General features: G+C 60.1%; 1 protein-coding gene across 24 annotated transcripts in view; it reads left to right on the forward strand.

The window, feature by feature from the left end:
- Positions 1–15,926, forward strand: part of PLEC (plectin) — a gene marked incomplete at its 3' end in the record, with an annotated part of 112,103 nt that overhangs the window by 78,404 nt on the left and 17,773 nt on the right. For 23 of the 24 annotated variants that reach the window (XM_081205417.1, XM_081205418.1, XM_081205416.1 and 20 more), the window contains 20 exons: positions 1,604–1,681; positions 1,808–1,900; positions 4,251–4,417; positions 6,990–7,105; positions 7,252–7,358; positions 7,447–7,566; positions 8,334–8,429; positions 9,152–9,279; positions 9,713–9,806; positions 9,925–10,079; positions 10,425–10,734; positions 11,309–11,386; positions 12,167–12,328; positions 12,414–12,518; positions 12,810–12,905; positions 13,125–13,250; positions 14,473–14,625; positions 14,722–14,876; positions 15,400–15,526; positions 15,641–15,824. In XM_081205417.1, coding sequence (XP_081061543.1) covers positions 1,604–1,681; positions 1,808–1,900; positions 4,251–4,417; positions 6,990–7,105; positions 7,252–7,358; positions 7,447–7,566; positions 8,334–8,429; positions 9,152–9,279; positions 9,713–9,806; positions 9,925–10,079; positions 10,425–10,734; positions 11,309–11,386; positions 12,167–12,328; positions 12,414–12,518; positions 12,810–12,905; positions 13,125–13,250; positions 14,473–14,625; positions 14,722–14,876; positions 15,400–15,526; positions 15,641–15,824 — 2,650 coding nt within the window. Of the gene's footprint in view, positions 1–1,603; positions 1,682–1,807; positions 1,901–4,250; positions 4,418–6,989; positions 7,106–7,251; positions 7,359–7,446; positions 7,567–8,333; positions 8,430–9,151; positions 9,280–9,454; positions 9,586–9,712; positions 9,807–9,924; positions 10,080–10,424; positions 10,735–11,308; positions 11,387–12,166; positions 12,329–12,413; positions 12,519–12,809; positions 12,906–13,124; positions 13,251–14,472; positions 14,626–14,721; positions 14,877–15,399; positions 15,527–15,640; positions 15,825–15,926 lie in introns of those variants that run through there. The other variant, XM_081205415.1, reaches the window with a different exon arrangement.

The raw sequence follows: 15,926 nt of genomic DNA on the forward strand, positions 1-15,926 counted from the left end.
CCCCAATCTTCCAGTCCTCTGCCCACAGTCCGTCTGTGCCCCACTTGCAGGGGGGAGGGTTGCCCTAGAGAAGCCTTGGCGAATGGCAGCAAGTGTGGGGCACAGGCAGGCAGAGAGCCCTGGAGCCCCTTAGAGGAATGGGGCCCCCCCAAGACCTACCCAGAATCCCTTTGGGGTTCAGAGCACCCACCCCACCTTCCACAACTCCAGAGGTCCAGAGAGTTAGTTTGAGGAGGCGTCGCCCAACTTTTGCCCCAGGAACTTTGCAGCGCAACGCTGGGTGCCCGCCCTGCCTGGGAATAACAGCTGCTCACCTGCTGCTCTCGTCTTCGGTTGCTCCCCCCGCCTCCCCCCTCTGTCTATGCGCTCTAACACCGTAACTCTTGTGCACTGCACGGGGGTCTCTCTCTGTCTCTCTCTCTCTCTGCTGCCCGCTCTGTTTGTCTCTCCTCCGGGCGGGACTCTGCCTTCTGACTGCTGCCCTTTGGCCTCTGCCCCCCTCTTTGCTCGGCTCCCACCTGCCGCCGCCCCGTAGCCCAGAGAGCGCGACGTGATCCGGAACTTGCGGTTGGTGAGTGGTTCTGCTCTGCCCCCCCCTTGTCGCTTTCTGCATGGCATTGCACCCGCCACCCACACGCCTGCCCTGGGTTGAGCTGCTGGGGTGGGTGCCAAGGAGACCCCTCTCCCTCTCGCTGGCGCAGAAGTGTTGTTGCTCCCGGCTCTCCCAAGGTGAGCTCTGCCTGGCACACGGCCAGAGGTGCCACCTCCCAGGGGCTCAGCTCTTTGGGGGGCCCCAATATTTTGGGGGCTCCCCAATGCTCAAAAGCGGTGGAGGAAGAGCTCTTGGCCATTGAAACGATGCAGCCCCCCATTCATCTCTGCTCCTGGCCCCGCCCAACATCCTGGTGGCGCCCCCTCCATTCTCCCTCGGAAGTGGGTGCCTCTGCCCATGGCTAGCTAATGCCAGGCCTGGATGGAGGGGGATGTTGTCCCCTGGCCTCCAGCCATGTGCCTGTTGAAGGAGTTGGTTATGGGCATCAGGGTGCTAAATGGGAGGGAGAGGAGGGCCAGGGAAGGGGGTGGGCCAGTGAAGATCCCAGCAAGCCATTCCCCAGCCCCCCAGGTTTGGCTTCAGCCAGGCCTTGGCGGGGGCGGGGGCAGGATCTGCGCTTGCAAAGAGGGAAGAGGCCTTCTCTGTATCTGAATCCTGCCTCTTCTCCTTGTGCCAGCCCCATAGCTGGGCAAGGGTAGGGGGTTCCTCAGATGGGCCAGTGTGTGGCGCAGGAAGCACGCCAGGAAGGGGAGGGGAGGAGGCGGATGACAGAAGCCTTTACACTGGCTCTGCCTGAAGGTGTCCGGTGGGGGGACGACGACGGACGAGGGGGGAGCATTTCCTGGACATTGTTTTCTGACTTGCGTCTGACAGGAAGGATTTGGGGGCTGGCCTCCCCCCCCTCTTTCCTCCTGCTGGGCTGGGATCCTCTGCTGGGGAGGCTTGTTTGGACCAGGGCAGGGTTGTTTTTTTTTTGGGGGGGGGTCACTGCGCCCAGATGTGGAGCCTGGCAGGGCAGAGACACTGACTTCCCTCCCGCTCTCCCCGCAGCCCCGCGAAAAGGGCCGAATGCGGTTCCACAAGCTCCAGAATGTGCAGATTGCCCTGGATTACCTGAAGCACCGGCAGGTGAGACCCGGGAGCTGGTGAAGGGGCTGGGGGTCAGGGAGGGAGGGAGTCTGGCCTGGCATGCCTTGAGGGGTGGGGGGGTGGCTGGAGCCCCCCTGATAATTGGCGTGATGTGCCATTTCCCAGGTGAAGCTGGTCAATATCCGGAACGATGACATTGCGGACGGAAACCCCAAGCTGACTCTGGGCCTCATCTGGACCATCATCCTCCACTTCCAGGTGAGTGGGGAGGGGAGCCTGCTGTGGGGGGGGGGCACTGAGGGGACACTGAGCACGGCATGGGAAATAGGCCTGGGCACAGCTATGCCAGAGCCTGCCTGCCTTGTGGTGGCCCCGGAGGCCTGCCAGCCAGCGACCGGTCTTGTCAAATGCAAGACGGTTCTTTTAAAATTAGATTCAGAAGCAATACAAAGGCAAGCGGCTGAGAAGATTACAGATTTTATTCTGAACAGCAGGTAAAATATACATTACCAAGCAGCACTTCAATCTGCCACTGGGAAGCTCAAAGAAGTGGCAAAGTAATAATAATAATAATAATAATAATAATAATAATAATAATAATAATAATAATTTATTATTTGTACCCCACCCATCTGGCTGGGTTTCCCCAGCCACTCTGGGCGGCTTCCATAGAAACCAAAAAACACTAAAATATCATACATTAAAAACTTCCCTGAATAGGGCTGCCTTAGTGTGTCCCCCCCCAATAGTCTTCCTTTGCCCAACCCTCTGGCCATGAGTCTGTGCCCAGCTTCTCACTGCCATGCTCAAAAACTAGATATTTGAGAGAGGCCGTGCCCTGTTGGGGCCAGGACAGGTTTGGCTAGGAGCTATTCTACATCAAAGACAAAAAGCCAGGCCACACATCAAAGGCTTTCACTGACCAGTGCCGTTTGCCAACAGACCACACATCAAAGACTCTTTTTTTACAAGGGATAGAGAAAGTAAGAAAACATAGATAACCGGAGCCAGGAAGAGTTGAGCCTGTCAGTTCACTATCTCCTCAAAATCACAACAATCTTCTGGAATAAGTTCCCCATACTCTTCATTCCATGCCAGGGCAGGGCAGGGAGGGTCTTCTGAGGGGAAGGGAAGGGAATAAAAATTAAAATAATAAATAATAAATTTTATTTATACCCCGCCCTCCCCGGCCAGATCCAGGCTCAGGGCAGCTAACACCAATAAAATCACAGTAAGAACATAATAGGGGAAAAGAAAAAAACACCAATTTAAAATACAAGTTAAAATGCAATTTAAAACGCAGCCTCATTTTAAAAGTAGCCCATAGATCAAGGTGCAGAATCCCCCCCCAGCTCCTGTCTCTTGGCTTGTTGGTCATCCAGATCTCGGACAAACCAGTCACACCGATCAGTCACATGGAGCTCCAGCGAAGAGTCCAGGCTGAGTTGTGGCCCAGCCCCACAGTTCAGCCCCCCCCCCCCCGGCTCAGGGAGCTGCTCCACCTCGTGGGCTGGGTCCCCTCATGAGACGGAAGATGTGCCAGCATTTTAAGACAAGGGGCAGTGGGGTGCAGTGGTTAGAGGGCCATATGAGGACCTGGGAGAGCGGCGTTTGAATCCCCACTGGGTGATTCAGATCGCAGGGTGACCTTGGGCCGGTCGCTGCCTCTCAGCCTGCCCTGCAGGGGTGTTCTGGGGATTCAATGAGCAGGATTAAACCGTTCTCTGCCGCCTTGATCTTCTTGGAAGCAAAGATGAGGTGTAACTGGAGCAAAACAGCCAACCAATCAGTGAATTGTGGGAGTTTGGGAGGATAGGAGAGGCTTTGCCTGGGGGGCACTGCAATGGAGGGCTCTGCTGGAAAGGCCCCCTCCCTCGCTGCCTCCTTTCCTCCCCCCCCCATTCTTTTATGCAGAGTGAGGGTGCATAGAAGGAGACCCGGGAGAGAGGCTCTCGCCTCGTGCAGAGGGAGGGGCACCCTGAGGTGCTGCTGGGGGGGGAGGGGCACTCTGGGTGGGGCCGCTGCTGTGCGCTGTGGTTGCAGCAGCAGAGGAGTCTGTGGCTGGCTGGGCCTGACTCACCCCTTGCTCCAGGACACACAGATTTTCCAGCGCTAGACGCTGATGCAACCACCTTGGCTTGTGCCCCAGAGAAGAGGGGGGGGCGTGGGGAGAAGGGAGGGGGCACGTGCCTCTTGGGGGACCCAGTGGGCACCCCTCTCTGTATCTGGTATATGGCAGCCCCTGTGAGAACAGGATGCTGCCTTGATCCAGCCACATAAGGACACCACCAGAGCCTGCTGGATGAGACCCGAGGGGCCCCCTCTAGCCCCGCCCCCTGTCCCCACGGGGGCCAGCCAGATGCCCCTCTGGCTCAGAAGGCAGGCAGGATGCCCAGGGGAGAAGGTGCCCATCCTCCCTCTGCTTCGCTGCCCGATGCCCGTTTGGCTCTTGATGCCCCTGCCCCGAACACACCTATCCATTCCTCCTCCTCAGCCCCCTTGGCATGGGCAGTGGGGCTGCCGTGGGTTTTGCTGCAGAACGATGCTGGCCCTGGGTGCCCCCCATTGGTGCCCCCCCAGCTCACCCCTCGGCTTCCCTCGCCCGCAGATCTCGGACATCCAGGTGAGCGGCCAGTCGGAGGACATGACCGCCAAGGAGAAGCTGCTGCTGTGGTCCCAGCGGATGGTCGAGGGCTACCAGGGCCTGCGCTGCGACAACTTCACCACCAGCTGGCGAGACGGGCGCCTCTTCAACGCCATCATCCACCGCCACAAGTAAGGGGGGGCTGCAGGAGGGGTTTTTAAAAAATCAAACACAAATCTGGATGCAGGGAAAGTAGGATATACGCCACGTGTCTCAATGCTGTTCGTCCGATGACTCACACGCAGCCCAGCCCTCGAGGGAGACCCTGCGGGTTTGGTGTTTGGTGGAGGGACGGAAAAGGAGGGGAAGTGAGCCGCCGCCGTGAAGGGGGGGGGGTCAGAGGGACGAAATGGGGAAGGAGATCTGGGGAGGCAGCGGAGGAAAGGGAAAGCAATCCCCACACGCCCCACATTTCCTGCTGCCCCAAATATCCTTTCTCTTCAGAAAGGTGCTTGAAGGCTGAGAGTAGAAAGGAGGGGGCCAGCACGCATTTTCCCTAGCCCCCCAATTCCCTTCCATCCCTGCAACTAGAGTCTCAGCCGGCCTGACTCTGGCTCTGGGTGATCTGCCAGGGGCATAATGGCCCCCCCTCTGCTGCTGCTCCCTCTGGGTGAGCCCTGGGCCTCCATGCAGAGCAGCGCAGGCGTTGCTTGCAGGACTGCAGCCCCTGCTCTCCCGCTCTGCCCCATCTCCTCCTCCTGCCCCACCACCTTCCTCCCCCCCCCATGAGAGCTTGCCTGCACCCACTTGGCTGGGCTTGTTTGCTCAGAGGCGGCCTGCAGCAGGGAGAAGCGCTGGCACCCGCCAGGCACGGGGGGGGGGCTGCTGTCTTCCTGCACCTTCTGTGCTCCCCTTCTCCCCCCTCTCCGGGTCCCCAAGACCTGTGGGGCACATCTCTCCCCCCGCCCCAGCCCCAGCCTGGAAGAGTGTGGGTCCTTCAGGGAGAAGGTTGTTGGCAGAGCAGTCCTGGCGGTGGGCCGGATGGCAATGGTGGATTTGCAAAGCTGCAACAAGTCTGAGCCTGGCGCCCGCCTGCCCCACCTTCCCACACGTGGCTGGGAGCAGGGCGGGGATCCGGCCCACCCTGCTGGCGCGCTCCATTTGGAGCAGGGAGTGCAGTGGGGCCAGAGGCAGCAGACGCCTTTGCTGCTCCCTCCTCCGAGCGCGTGGGCATGAGCGGGCACTCGCGTGGCAGGCGCCGGGCCGGGCGCCGGGGCCTGGTGGGGTCTGGATCCCTGCGGACCAAGGAGGAGCGGGTGGTGATGGTCTGTGAGGAGGTGCCCACCGTGGACTCTGGGCTGCGGGCACAGACGCTGCCGCGCTGCAACGGGGCTGGCGAAGAAGGATGGGCGCTGGCAGGAGGCCGGAACGTCAGCGGCTCCCTGTACTCTGTCCATTCCACGCTGCGGCTCCAGGAAATGTAGGAGGGTCTCCTAGCCCCCCCTCCTAGCCCCCTCCCTCTCCTTCCTGTATCTGTGTACGGGGGTGTCAGTTGGGGGCTTCCTCGCCAGCTTAAGGAAGGTGGTCACTGCTCAGTCCCACCCTGACTTTGGCCCTGGAAGTCCCTTCTCCTAATTGCGATGTGGGGGGGGGGTCCTTCCCATGGGATTGCGTGGCTGAGCTTTCTCCTGTGGCTGTTGGTCCCATTTGGGGCTGGGAAGGGGGTGGGCTGGAGGATTTTGCTTTTGTTTTGCCCTCCCCTTTGCCCCATGGCTTGGCTCACTTACCCGAGCACCGCGGGAAGCTTTTTCTGTGCTCTGCCGCCTGGCGTGTGGCGGCTCCTGCTCCTTGACACCTGGCCGGGATTGTTGGGGCTTACCTGGAAGGATACAGCCAGGTGTGATCCTGCCATGGGCTGGGCTCCTGCTTCTTGCCGGCGCTTGCCTGCCGCTGCTTGCTGCCAGGAGATGCTTCTGAGCTGAGCGGAGGCATCTCCTGCCCCCCCCCCCCGGCTTTGGCCCCAGCACTGAGCAGCCTGTTGCTGCAGTTTGTGGGGAGGGGGCTGGGCCAGGCTTCTAAATTCAGCATGCCATGATCCTGCCCTGAACAGAGAGCCAGTGTGGTGTAGTGGTTAAGAGCGGTGGACTCGTAATCTGGGGATCCGGGTTCGCGTCTCCGCTCCTCCACCTGCAGCTGCTGGGTGACCTTGGGCTAGTCACACTTCTCTGAAGTCTCTCAGCCCCACTCACCTCACAGAGTGTTTGTTGTGGGGGAGGAAGGGAAAGGAGAATGTTAGCCACTTTGAGACTCCTTAAAGGGAGTGAAAGGTGGGATATCAAATCCAAACTCTTCTTCTTCTTCTTCTGAACACCCCCCCTTTGGGGACTCAAGAAGAAGAAGTTGTTGTGCACCCCAGGAGGCCAAATGCCTGTTTTCCTGTGGGACATCTTCAGCCTTTCTGACGTCTGGGATGCTGCCCCACTGATGTCCACCAAGGCTCCCCTGCTCTCCCCAGTCAGATAGATCACTCCCTGCCCTTTTCAATATTTTGTGGGCCTGTTAGGGATGGGCAGTCCTGAGCGCTGCCAGTTTTCCTGCTGTCAAAATGGCTTTGCTTTGGTGTCCATCGCTGTCCCTTAGATTTCCAAATGTGCTGCTGCCCCCCCAAAGTTGAAAGCCCCTTGAAAGGGTTGGCAGGGCCGTCTGGTGCCCCCCTGCAATTCAGGAGTGGCAGCTCAGAACCCTCTCCTCTCCCCCCAACAGGCCGATGCTGATTGACATGAACAAAGTGTACCGCCAGACCAATGTGGAGAACCTGGAGCAGGCCTTCTCCGTGGCCGACCACGAGCTGGGAGTGACGCGGCTGCTCGACCCGGAAGGTGCGTAGGGATGCAGGACAATTGTGGGGTTGGGGAGTTGCTACTCAAGGGGAGTGGGCGCCTGTGTGGGTGGCCAAGTGGGCACAGCCTGGCCCCTCTGTGGAGGGCATTTGGGGGCTGACAGCCGCTCTCCTGCCCTCTTGCAGACGTTGACGTTCCTCAGCCCGATGAGAAGTCCATCATCACCTACGTCTCCTCTCTCTACGACGCCATGCCTCGCGTGCCCGACGTGGTGGACGGCGTCCAGGCCAACGTGAGTGGGGGGCATTTGGGGGGCAGAAGAGGCCAGGGGAGGCTTGGGGTTGGGACCCTCCTCTGACATCTCCCTCTCGCCCCTCCAGGAGCTGCAGCTGCGCTGGCAGGAGTACTACGAGGTGGTGACGCTGCTCCTGCAATGGATCCGGCACCACACGGTGATCTTTGAGGAGCGCAAGTTCCCCTCCAGCTTTGAGGAGATCGAGGTGAGAGATCCACCTCCCATCTTGGCCCAAGCCCACCTCTCCCACCAAGACTGGGCCCACCTGAGTCCCCCACTGCTCTGCCCCAGTCGCCTGCTTCCAAGCCTGTCCCTCCAGGCTGGGTCTCCTGAGGGCCGGGCCGGGCCGGTGGCTCCCTCCTCGGCTCCCTTCCCCCTTCCCTGGCTGGCACCGGATGAAAGGGCAGGCCGTGCGCTCCCTCCTCCTTGGTCATGAGAGGATCCTGGCAGCTGCCAGCGTTAAGGCAGGCGTGCCCAGGCAGGGTGCCCAGGGGAAGGAGGCCCAGGAGTGCGAGTTTTATGGGCTGCTCTGGCAGAGGTCCAGGGGGCCAGGCTGAGCGCCTCCCAACAGCATCCGGGTACCTCTCTGGCCCTGGGCTGCCATAGAATCGAAGGACGGTAGAGTTGGAAGGGACCCTGGGGGTCATCTAGTCCAACCCCCCCCCCGCAAGGCAGGAACTGCAAGTTAGGAAGCCACTAGAAAAGCAGAACAGGAGGATTGTGGGGAAGAGGCATCTCTCAGCGGCCGGACAGGCAAGAGTCCCAGGCTCAGACTTACCTGAACCCCCAAAGAGCCACGGCTGCCAGTCAGTGTGGGCCATAGGGAGCTAAGGGGACCCCAAGGAACGGACCCACTCCTAATGCTCTCTCCTGTGCTGGAGAGGGGCAGTGCCAGCCTTTGCCCACAAGCCCCGGAGAGTCCCACACTCTGCCCTCCCCCCCGCTGACCCCCGTTTCCTCCCCCCACCCCAGATCCTGTGGCGCCAGTTCCTGAAGTTCAAGGAGACGGAGTTGCCCGCCAAGGAGGCCGACAAGAACCGCTCCAAGGCCATCTACCAGTCTCTGGAGGTGAGAGCGCTCTTCTCTCCCCGCCCCATCTTGCTATGGGGCAGGCTTGGGGAAACGCGTGGGGTAGCGCTGGGTGGGGGCTGCGTTGTGATCTGGCCAATGTCCTTTGATGGCTGCTTAATCCTTTAAAGGGGGGCCTGTTTAGGCCGTGGGGTGGGACAGGTCTAGGTCTTCAGAGGCCAGTCCCCCTACCCCAGCAGTCTGCAGACTCTGAAGCTCTGGGTAAGTAGGGCCCCCAGCGCAGTGAATAATAATAATAATAATAATAATAATAATAATAATAATAATAATAATAATAATAATAATAATAATATTTATACCCCGCCCTCCTCGGCCAGAGCCGGACTCAGGGCAGCTAACACCAATAAAATCACAGTAAAAACACAATGAGGAGAAAAGAAAACAACAACAAGAACAGCTGCTTGGCCTGCAGAAGTTCCCAAGTGCAACGGTTGCCAGTGTCTCTCTCTCTGGGCCTGGAGGAGGTGGAGCAATCCTGGCTCTGGACCTGGACCAGGTGGGGTCTGGCTGCCCATGGCCAGCAGGGGAGGTCAGGCCAGGAATGTGGGCACACACGTATAGGCCCCTTGGGGCTCATAGGAGCATAGAGTTGTAGGAAGGGACCCCATGTGTCATCTAGTCCAGCCCCTGCAGTGCAGGACGCCCAGTGGATTTGCCTTTCCTGTGACCGTTGTCTCCTCGTTTCTCTTGCCCCGGAGCAGCCGTCTGTCCAGTCTGGGCAGCTGAAGGTTCCTCCCGGCTACCACCCTCTGGACGTGGAGAAGGAGTGGGGCAAGCTGCATGTGGCCATCCTGGAGCGGGAGAAGCTTCTGCGCTCCGAGTTCGAGAGGTGGGGCAGCTGTGCAGTTGGGCTCTTGGGCTGAGTCCGCCTGCCTGGGGGGCGGAGGCACAGAGAGAGGGTGCCACTCCCTCCTTCCTTGGTGGGGGGGGGGAGGGAGCACGAGAGTCCGGCTGGGTCCCTCCCCCTCCCTCCCTCTCCCCCCTCCGCCCCAACCGGCTGCCAGCCCAGCCCAGCTTTAATGGGAAACACACGGTTGGTGACTCATCTGCACCGATCTCTTCAGGAAACGGCACAGCTTGAACCGCAGAGTCCGGCCGGGGAGGCAGCCGCGAGCAGCATCAGGAACAGCTGCTGGTGGGCCCCGGGGCTCCGCTTCTGCTGGGAAGGGGGGGGGGCTGGGGAGGCCGGTGGGAGATGCCCAGAGGTGGGGGCACAAGGCTGGGAGGCGTCTGCGCTGACCTGTCGCCTTTCCCTCCTCCAGGTTGGAGCGCCTGCAGCGCATTGTCAGCAAACTTCAGATGGAGTCGGGTCTCTGCGAGGAGCATCTCAACCAGGCGGACACCCTCCTGCAGTCGGTGAGAGGCCCTTTCTGCCCCCCCCCCCGCGTGGGCTGGGCCCCTGCTTGGGCCCCGGACCTTGGGGCGGTCTGCTCTGCAGGGCCGGTTGGTGAGCTGCTTCCCCTTCTCCCCGCAGGACATCCGCCTGCTGGCTGCAGGGAAGGCGCCCCAGAAGTCGGCCGAGATTGAGCGCGACCTGGACAAAGCCGATGCCATGATCCGCCTGCTCTTCAATGATGTGCAGGCGCTCAAGGACGGACGCCACCCGCAAGGGGAGCAGATGTACCGCAGGTCAGCAGCGCTGCTCCTCCTCCGGCCCCCGCAGGGCTTCCTGTGGCCCCCACGGGCCTCTGCTCACTCCACGCTTGCCTGGGCTGCTCTGCAAAAGCCAAGAGCGCCCCCCTGTGCCTGATGGCAGCAGGTGGTAGTGCAGGGCGAACGCTCCTCAGTGCTGTGCCGAGGGGTGTCTGGCATGAGCAGGGGGTCCCCTCCCCAGAATGTGTAGGCAGGTGCTTAGCGCCCCCTTGTGGCAACTTACACCCAGCATCTAGTCCGCTGAATGCACCCCATTGCTGCTGCTGCTGCTGCCAGGCGACTCCCCCGCTGCCCCCGCTCACCGCCCCCTTCCTCCCGCAGGGTCTACCGCCTGCACGAGCGGCTGGTGGCCATCCGCACGGAATACAACCTGCGCCTGAAGTCTGGGTCGGCCCCCATCGCCCAGGTCACAGTGCCCGTCACGCAGCGCCCGCGCCAGGAGATGGACGACGTCACCCTGCGCTACCTGCAGGACCTGCTGGCCTGGGTGGAGGACAACCAGCGGCGCCTGAACGCGGCCGAGTGGGGCGTAGACCTGCCCACCGTGGAGTCTCAGCTGGGCAGCCACCGCGGACTCCACCAGTCCATCGAGGAGTTCCGCGCCAAGATCGAGAGGGCAAGAGCGGATGAGGTGAGGGCACCCCCCCATTGCCAGCTGCCCTCCCTGTGGCACTGCCTGAACTTAGAGTTGAAAGGGACCCCCGAGGGTCTTCTAGTCCAACGCTCTGCAATGCAAGAATTGCAGAAATGGGACCCTGACCCCGTTGCCTATTGTTAACAGGAATAATATTATTGCACCCACCATAATTGTCCCTCTGAAAGGAGGAAAGTTTTTTGGGGGGTAGGAAGTCCTCTGAAATGTGGGTTTTTCCCTTTTGGTCACCAGGACTGTAAGCTCCGTTCCACTGCTCAAACCAATTCTAGGGGCAGCATCCTTTACCTTCTGCCTCGGCTCTGCTTTGGAGGCAGGGGTGTCTAAGGAGAAGCCAGATAATTCCCCCATGCCTCCTCCCACTTGGTGGGCGTGCCGTGCCCAAGGTGCCAGGCAGAGGCAGCTCCCCCTACATTGCCCCCCCCAATTTCACATGCAAAGGGGAGGGGGGTTGTGGGGTGGTGCTGTGCGCCTGCCCTTGTGTCTGCTGTGTGTCTGCTGCCTGTCCTGGAACTCTCGGCCTTTTTCTTCCTTCCTTCTGCCCCCCCCCCAGGCCCAGCTCTCCCCCGGCCCACGAAGTGCCTACCGGGACTGCCTGAACAAGCTGGACTTGCAGTATGCCAAGCTGCTGGTGAGGAGCATGTGGGCTGAGGGCAGGGAGGGGGAGGGGCTGGATCCCGGTCTCTCCAGGGCATGAAGAGGATCTCCCGTCTCCTCCTGGACTTTGGGCATGATCATCACCTGAGGCTTTTCTTCAGGTGCCTCTTCCACAAGAGAGCAGCTGGAGGGCCTTTTCTGTGGTGGCTCCCCGCTTGTGGGATGCTCTCCCCAGGGATGAAGCGCCCTCACTGCTTCACTGCTTATCTTTAGACCCCAGGCAAAGACATTCCTCTTCTCCCGGGCTTTTGGCTAAATAAGCAGTCCGTGGCCTTTTAAATTGTTGGGAGGGGGGTTAATTTTTATTTTTTTAAAAATATTGTGCATTTTGCATTTTGATGATGTCAACTGCCCTGTGGACTTTGGAAAAAAAGCAGTATATACATTTGCTTAATAATAATAAATATAATCATAATAATAATGGACACGGTTCCTTGTGTGTGCCTGTCCTCCAAAATGTGGGTCTTGGCGCTCAGAAGAGAAGCCCAATGGGGCTTGTGGGCAGAAGAGCCCAGGCAAACGAAGGAAAGAGGGCAAATCCTTGGGACTCTCCTTGGTGTTGGCCCCTTCTTCCCTCCCTGTTTTTTCGAATGGAATCCCAACACCCTTCCCAGCCTGGAGGACGGGGTGGTGAGGGCAGGCTGCCCCCTTGTGGTGCTGGGACCCCAGAGGGAGGAGGAGGAGGAGAGGGTGCCCCTGTGCGCGTGCAGAGGGAGGCCGTGCGCCTGACCCCGTCCCCGCTGTGCCCCTGCAGAACTCCTCCAAGGCCCGCCTGCGCCACCTCGAGAGCCTCCAGGCGTTTGTGGCGGCTGCCACCAAGGAGCTGATGTGGCTGAACGAGAAGGAGGAGGAAGAGGTCAACTACGACTGGAGCGAGCGCAACAGCAACATGGCCGCCAAGAAGGAGAGCTACTCCGTAAGGCCCTGTCCCCTTGGGGGTGGTTGGGGGGGGGCTGCCGCCCTTTGCCCTCTGACTGTGCCTTTTCTGCCCCGTCCCCCAGGGCTTGATGCGGGAGCTGGAGCAGCGGGAGCGGAAGATCAAGGAGATCCAGAGCACGGGAGACCGGCTGCTGAGGGAGGAGCACCCGGGCAAGCAGACTGTGGAGGTGAGGCTGGGCGCGCCGCCAGGCAGGATCGGGGCCCGGTGGGGAGCGAGGCTTGCCAGCGGGTCCCATGACGGCTGCAGCTTGTGATGGCTGTGGTTGCCTCTGCCACGTGGGCCTCACGAGGCCTCGGCGGGGAGCCACATCCTGGCATTATCTCTTGGGGGGGGGGCTCTTGCCACCCCCCCAATGTCTCACAAGACACAGGGGAGCTGAGCTGGGTGGGTGGGTGTGCCCCACCCCACTTTCCTGCCCCAGGGCTGAGCTTCTCTCTCTCCTGCCCGTCTTTTCCAGGCCTTCCAGGCTGCCCTGCAGACCCAGTGGAGCTGGATGCTCCAGCTGTGCTGCTGCATTGAGGCCCACCTGAAGGAGAACACCGCCTACTTCCAGGTATCTTGGGTGGGGGGCTGGCCGGGCAGGACTCCCGCTACTACTCCTCTGGGGCTGGGCTGCTCCCCTTCTCCCCTGCAGCCAGCCAGCTGCCCTCCTGCGGATGCTCCTGGGCCCCCATTGTCCCTGGGGAGGAGGGGGGCACCTCTGGGTTGCTTTCCTCCTGCCAGACCCAGCTGGGCATCTCCTCACCCGCCTCTCCCTCTGTCTCTCCCCAAGTTCTTCTCCGACGTGAAGGAGGCGGAGGAATTCCTGCGCAAGACCCAGGAGACCATGCGGAAGAAGTTTGTCTGTGACCGCTCCATCACCGTGACGCGCCTGGAGGACTTGCTGCAGGACTCCCTCGTGAGTGCGGCCCCTTTGCACTGTCAAAGGACATTCCCTGGGCTCACTTGGATAGCCAAACAAAGACAGCAGCCAGGAGTATAGAAGCAAAACAGCAGCCAGTAGGCCTGGTCTTTATTCAAGACTCTTGCAACAGGACTTCCATGCGGTGGCCTGGGAGAAGCAGGAAGAAGCCCCCCAAAAGGGATGCTTCCTCTCTTATAGGTTTTCCCTTTTTCCTATAAACACCTTTGGGGAAGCATCATGCACATATCATATATACATCATGCATATGTCACAAACCGGGAGGGCTTTCTGGCAGAAACTGGTTCAACCCTCCTTGCCCACCACCAAACACCCATCAAGTGATACAATAGGAATATTTACAAGTTCCTGGTATTCCCGGTCAGGTCCGAGAACTTAATCCATTCCTGGAGGGTCTTCTGTTGTCTGTGGGATGACTACCTGTCTGGCGCCCATTTGCCAGGATGCCAGTGATTTTCTCCCAGGCAAGGAGGCTGCTGAGTATGTGGTCTCAGGCTGGAGGGATCATGGCTGCCCACATCCCAGACTCCCCCTTGCTAGCCATTTCTTTCCTGAACAGTGGAATGGCGCAAATCTGATACTGGAGCGATTTTGTATGACTTTCTAAAGTTTCCCCATTGAGCCAGTACAGTCATACCTCAGGTTAAATGTGTTTCAGGTTGAGCACTTTCAGGTTGTGCTCCGCAGCAACCCAGAAGTAACGGGGCACGTTACTTCCGGGTTCCGCCACTCGCGCATGCGCAGAAACGCAAAATGATGTCACGTGCATGCGCGGAATCGGCGAATCGTGGCATGCACAGACGTGCAGTCGCGGGTTGTGTTCGCTTCTGGATGTGAATGGGACTCCGGAACGGATCCTGTTCGTATCCAGAGGTACCACTGTACTTAGATACATTTATCAGTGAATCGTTGCATTTGGTAATGTGCAGCAGAGGCCCTTTGAATAGAGATAGGAGGAAACTGTGTGATGAAGTGTTTTGTGGGGACATTTGCAGGAGTGATTGTGCTGATACTGGTGAGGGGGCGCTGTATGATGTCTGCTGGAAGGGCAAAGCCTCCTTTCAACCTTTACATAAATTTCGGCAACACCCCCGTACCCTGCAGGCATTAGGGTGCTCTATGGGTCTCTTCCAGCTCTACTTCCCTGTGAGTCCAACTCTTCCTCTCCTGCCACCCCTCTTTGTGCCCCCCATGCCAGGAGGAGAAGGAGCACCTGGCTGAGTATCAGGGTCAGCTGGCCGGGCTGGCCAAGCGAGCCAAGGCCATTGTCCAGCTGAAGCCACGCAGCCCCAGCACGACCCTCAAGGGACGACTGCCTCTCCAAGCCGTCTGCGACTACAAGCAGATGGAGGTGAGTGGGGGGGGGTCACGTGTCTGGAAACCGGGTGGGGGCGAACTGGGTCTGGGGTGCATCTTTTGAGGCTGCTCACTTCCTCCTCCCCCCCAGATCACGGTGCACAAGGGTGACTCCTGCACCCTCCTCAGCAATGCCCAGCCGTACAAGTGGAAGGTGCTGAACGTGGCCGGGAGCGAGGCCACTGTGCCCTCCATCTGCTTCCTGGTGCCCCCACCCAACAAGGAGGCCCTGGAGGCCGTCAGCAGGTGAGTCAGCCTCACCCCCCCCAACCCCCTTGCTTTCCTTTCTCCTTGAGGGCGTGTGGGGCAGATTAGAAACGTGATTAAATTCTTGGATCGTATCAGCAGAGAGAGATATCACTGAAGCTTCCACTGCTGCAACCTCACGCGAACACCACAGGAACTGGATCAGGCCCTCAGGGGCCCTCTCTAGCCCAGCCTCCTCTTCTCACCCACAAGCAGGATGTGGGCACAAGAGACAACCCCCTCTGGGTGCAGAAGCGCTGCTGCCTGCAGCTCTGGAGGGCAAAGCAGAGCCATGACAGCCAGTGCCCATCCATAGACACCCCCAGGGCCTCTGCCCTCCCCCCCCGGCCCCACTTGAGGAGGAGAGCTGCTGTACTGCTCCTTGGGCTCTGGGGGTGGCATGGGGGGCACTTTGTCTCTCTGCCCGCTCTGCCCGCTCTGCTCTCTCCTTGGGGCAGGCGACCCTGGGGAACTCCCCACCCCCAGGATGGGTCTGCAGCCTCCTTTCCCTCTTTGCCTGCAGGTTGGAGGGCAGCCACCAGAGCCTGCTGACCTTCTGGCACCAGCTGCACATCGACATGCGGAGCCTGCTCTCCTGGCAGTACCTGCAGAGGGACATCCAGCAGATCCAGTCCTGGTCGCTGCTCATAGTGAGGACCGGGTGCTAAGGGAGCTCTTGGGAGGCGGGGGGTGGGGCCCGCAAGCTGGGCTCGAGGGGGGAGGGGAAGGGCCCCCTCCTGACCTGGCCTCTCCACCTCCCCCAGTTCCGGACGATGCCCCCCGAGGATTACCGGAAGACCTTGCGCAGCCTGGAGACCCACTACCAGGAGTTCCTGCGCAACAGCCAGGACTCCCAGAACTTCCTGCCGGATGACCGGCTCCACGTGGAGCGCGAATACACCCTCTGCACCCAGAAGTACGAGATGCTGCTGCGCGGCCTGGAGAAAGGTGAGGCTCCCCGTGGCTCTTCCATGGGGGGGGGGGGAGCTCCCTGGCATCTGCAGCCAAACAAATCTCCTGGGTCTCCAAAGTCATAGAATCAGAAGAGAC

This window comes from Podarcis bocagei, assembly GCF_964188305.1.
Source record: "Podarcis bocagei genome assembly, chromosome: 8".
Classification (NCBI taxonomy): domain Eukaryota; kingdom Metazoa; phylum Chordata; class Lepidosauria; order Squamata; family Lacertidae; genus Podarcis; species Podarcis bocagei.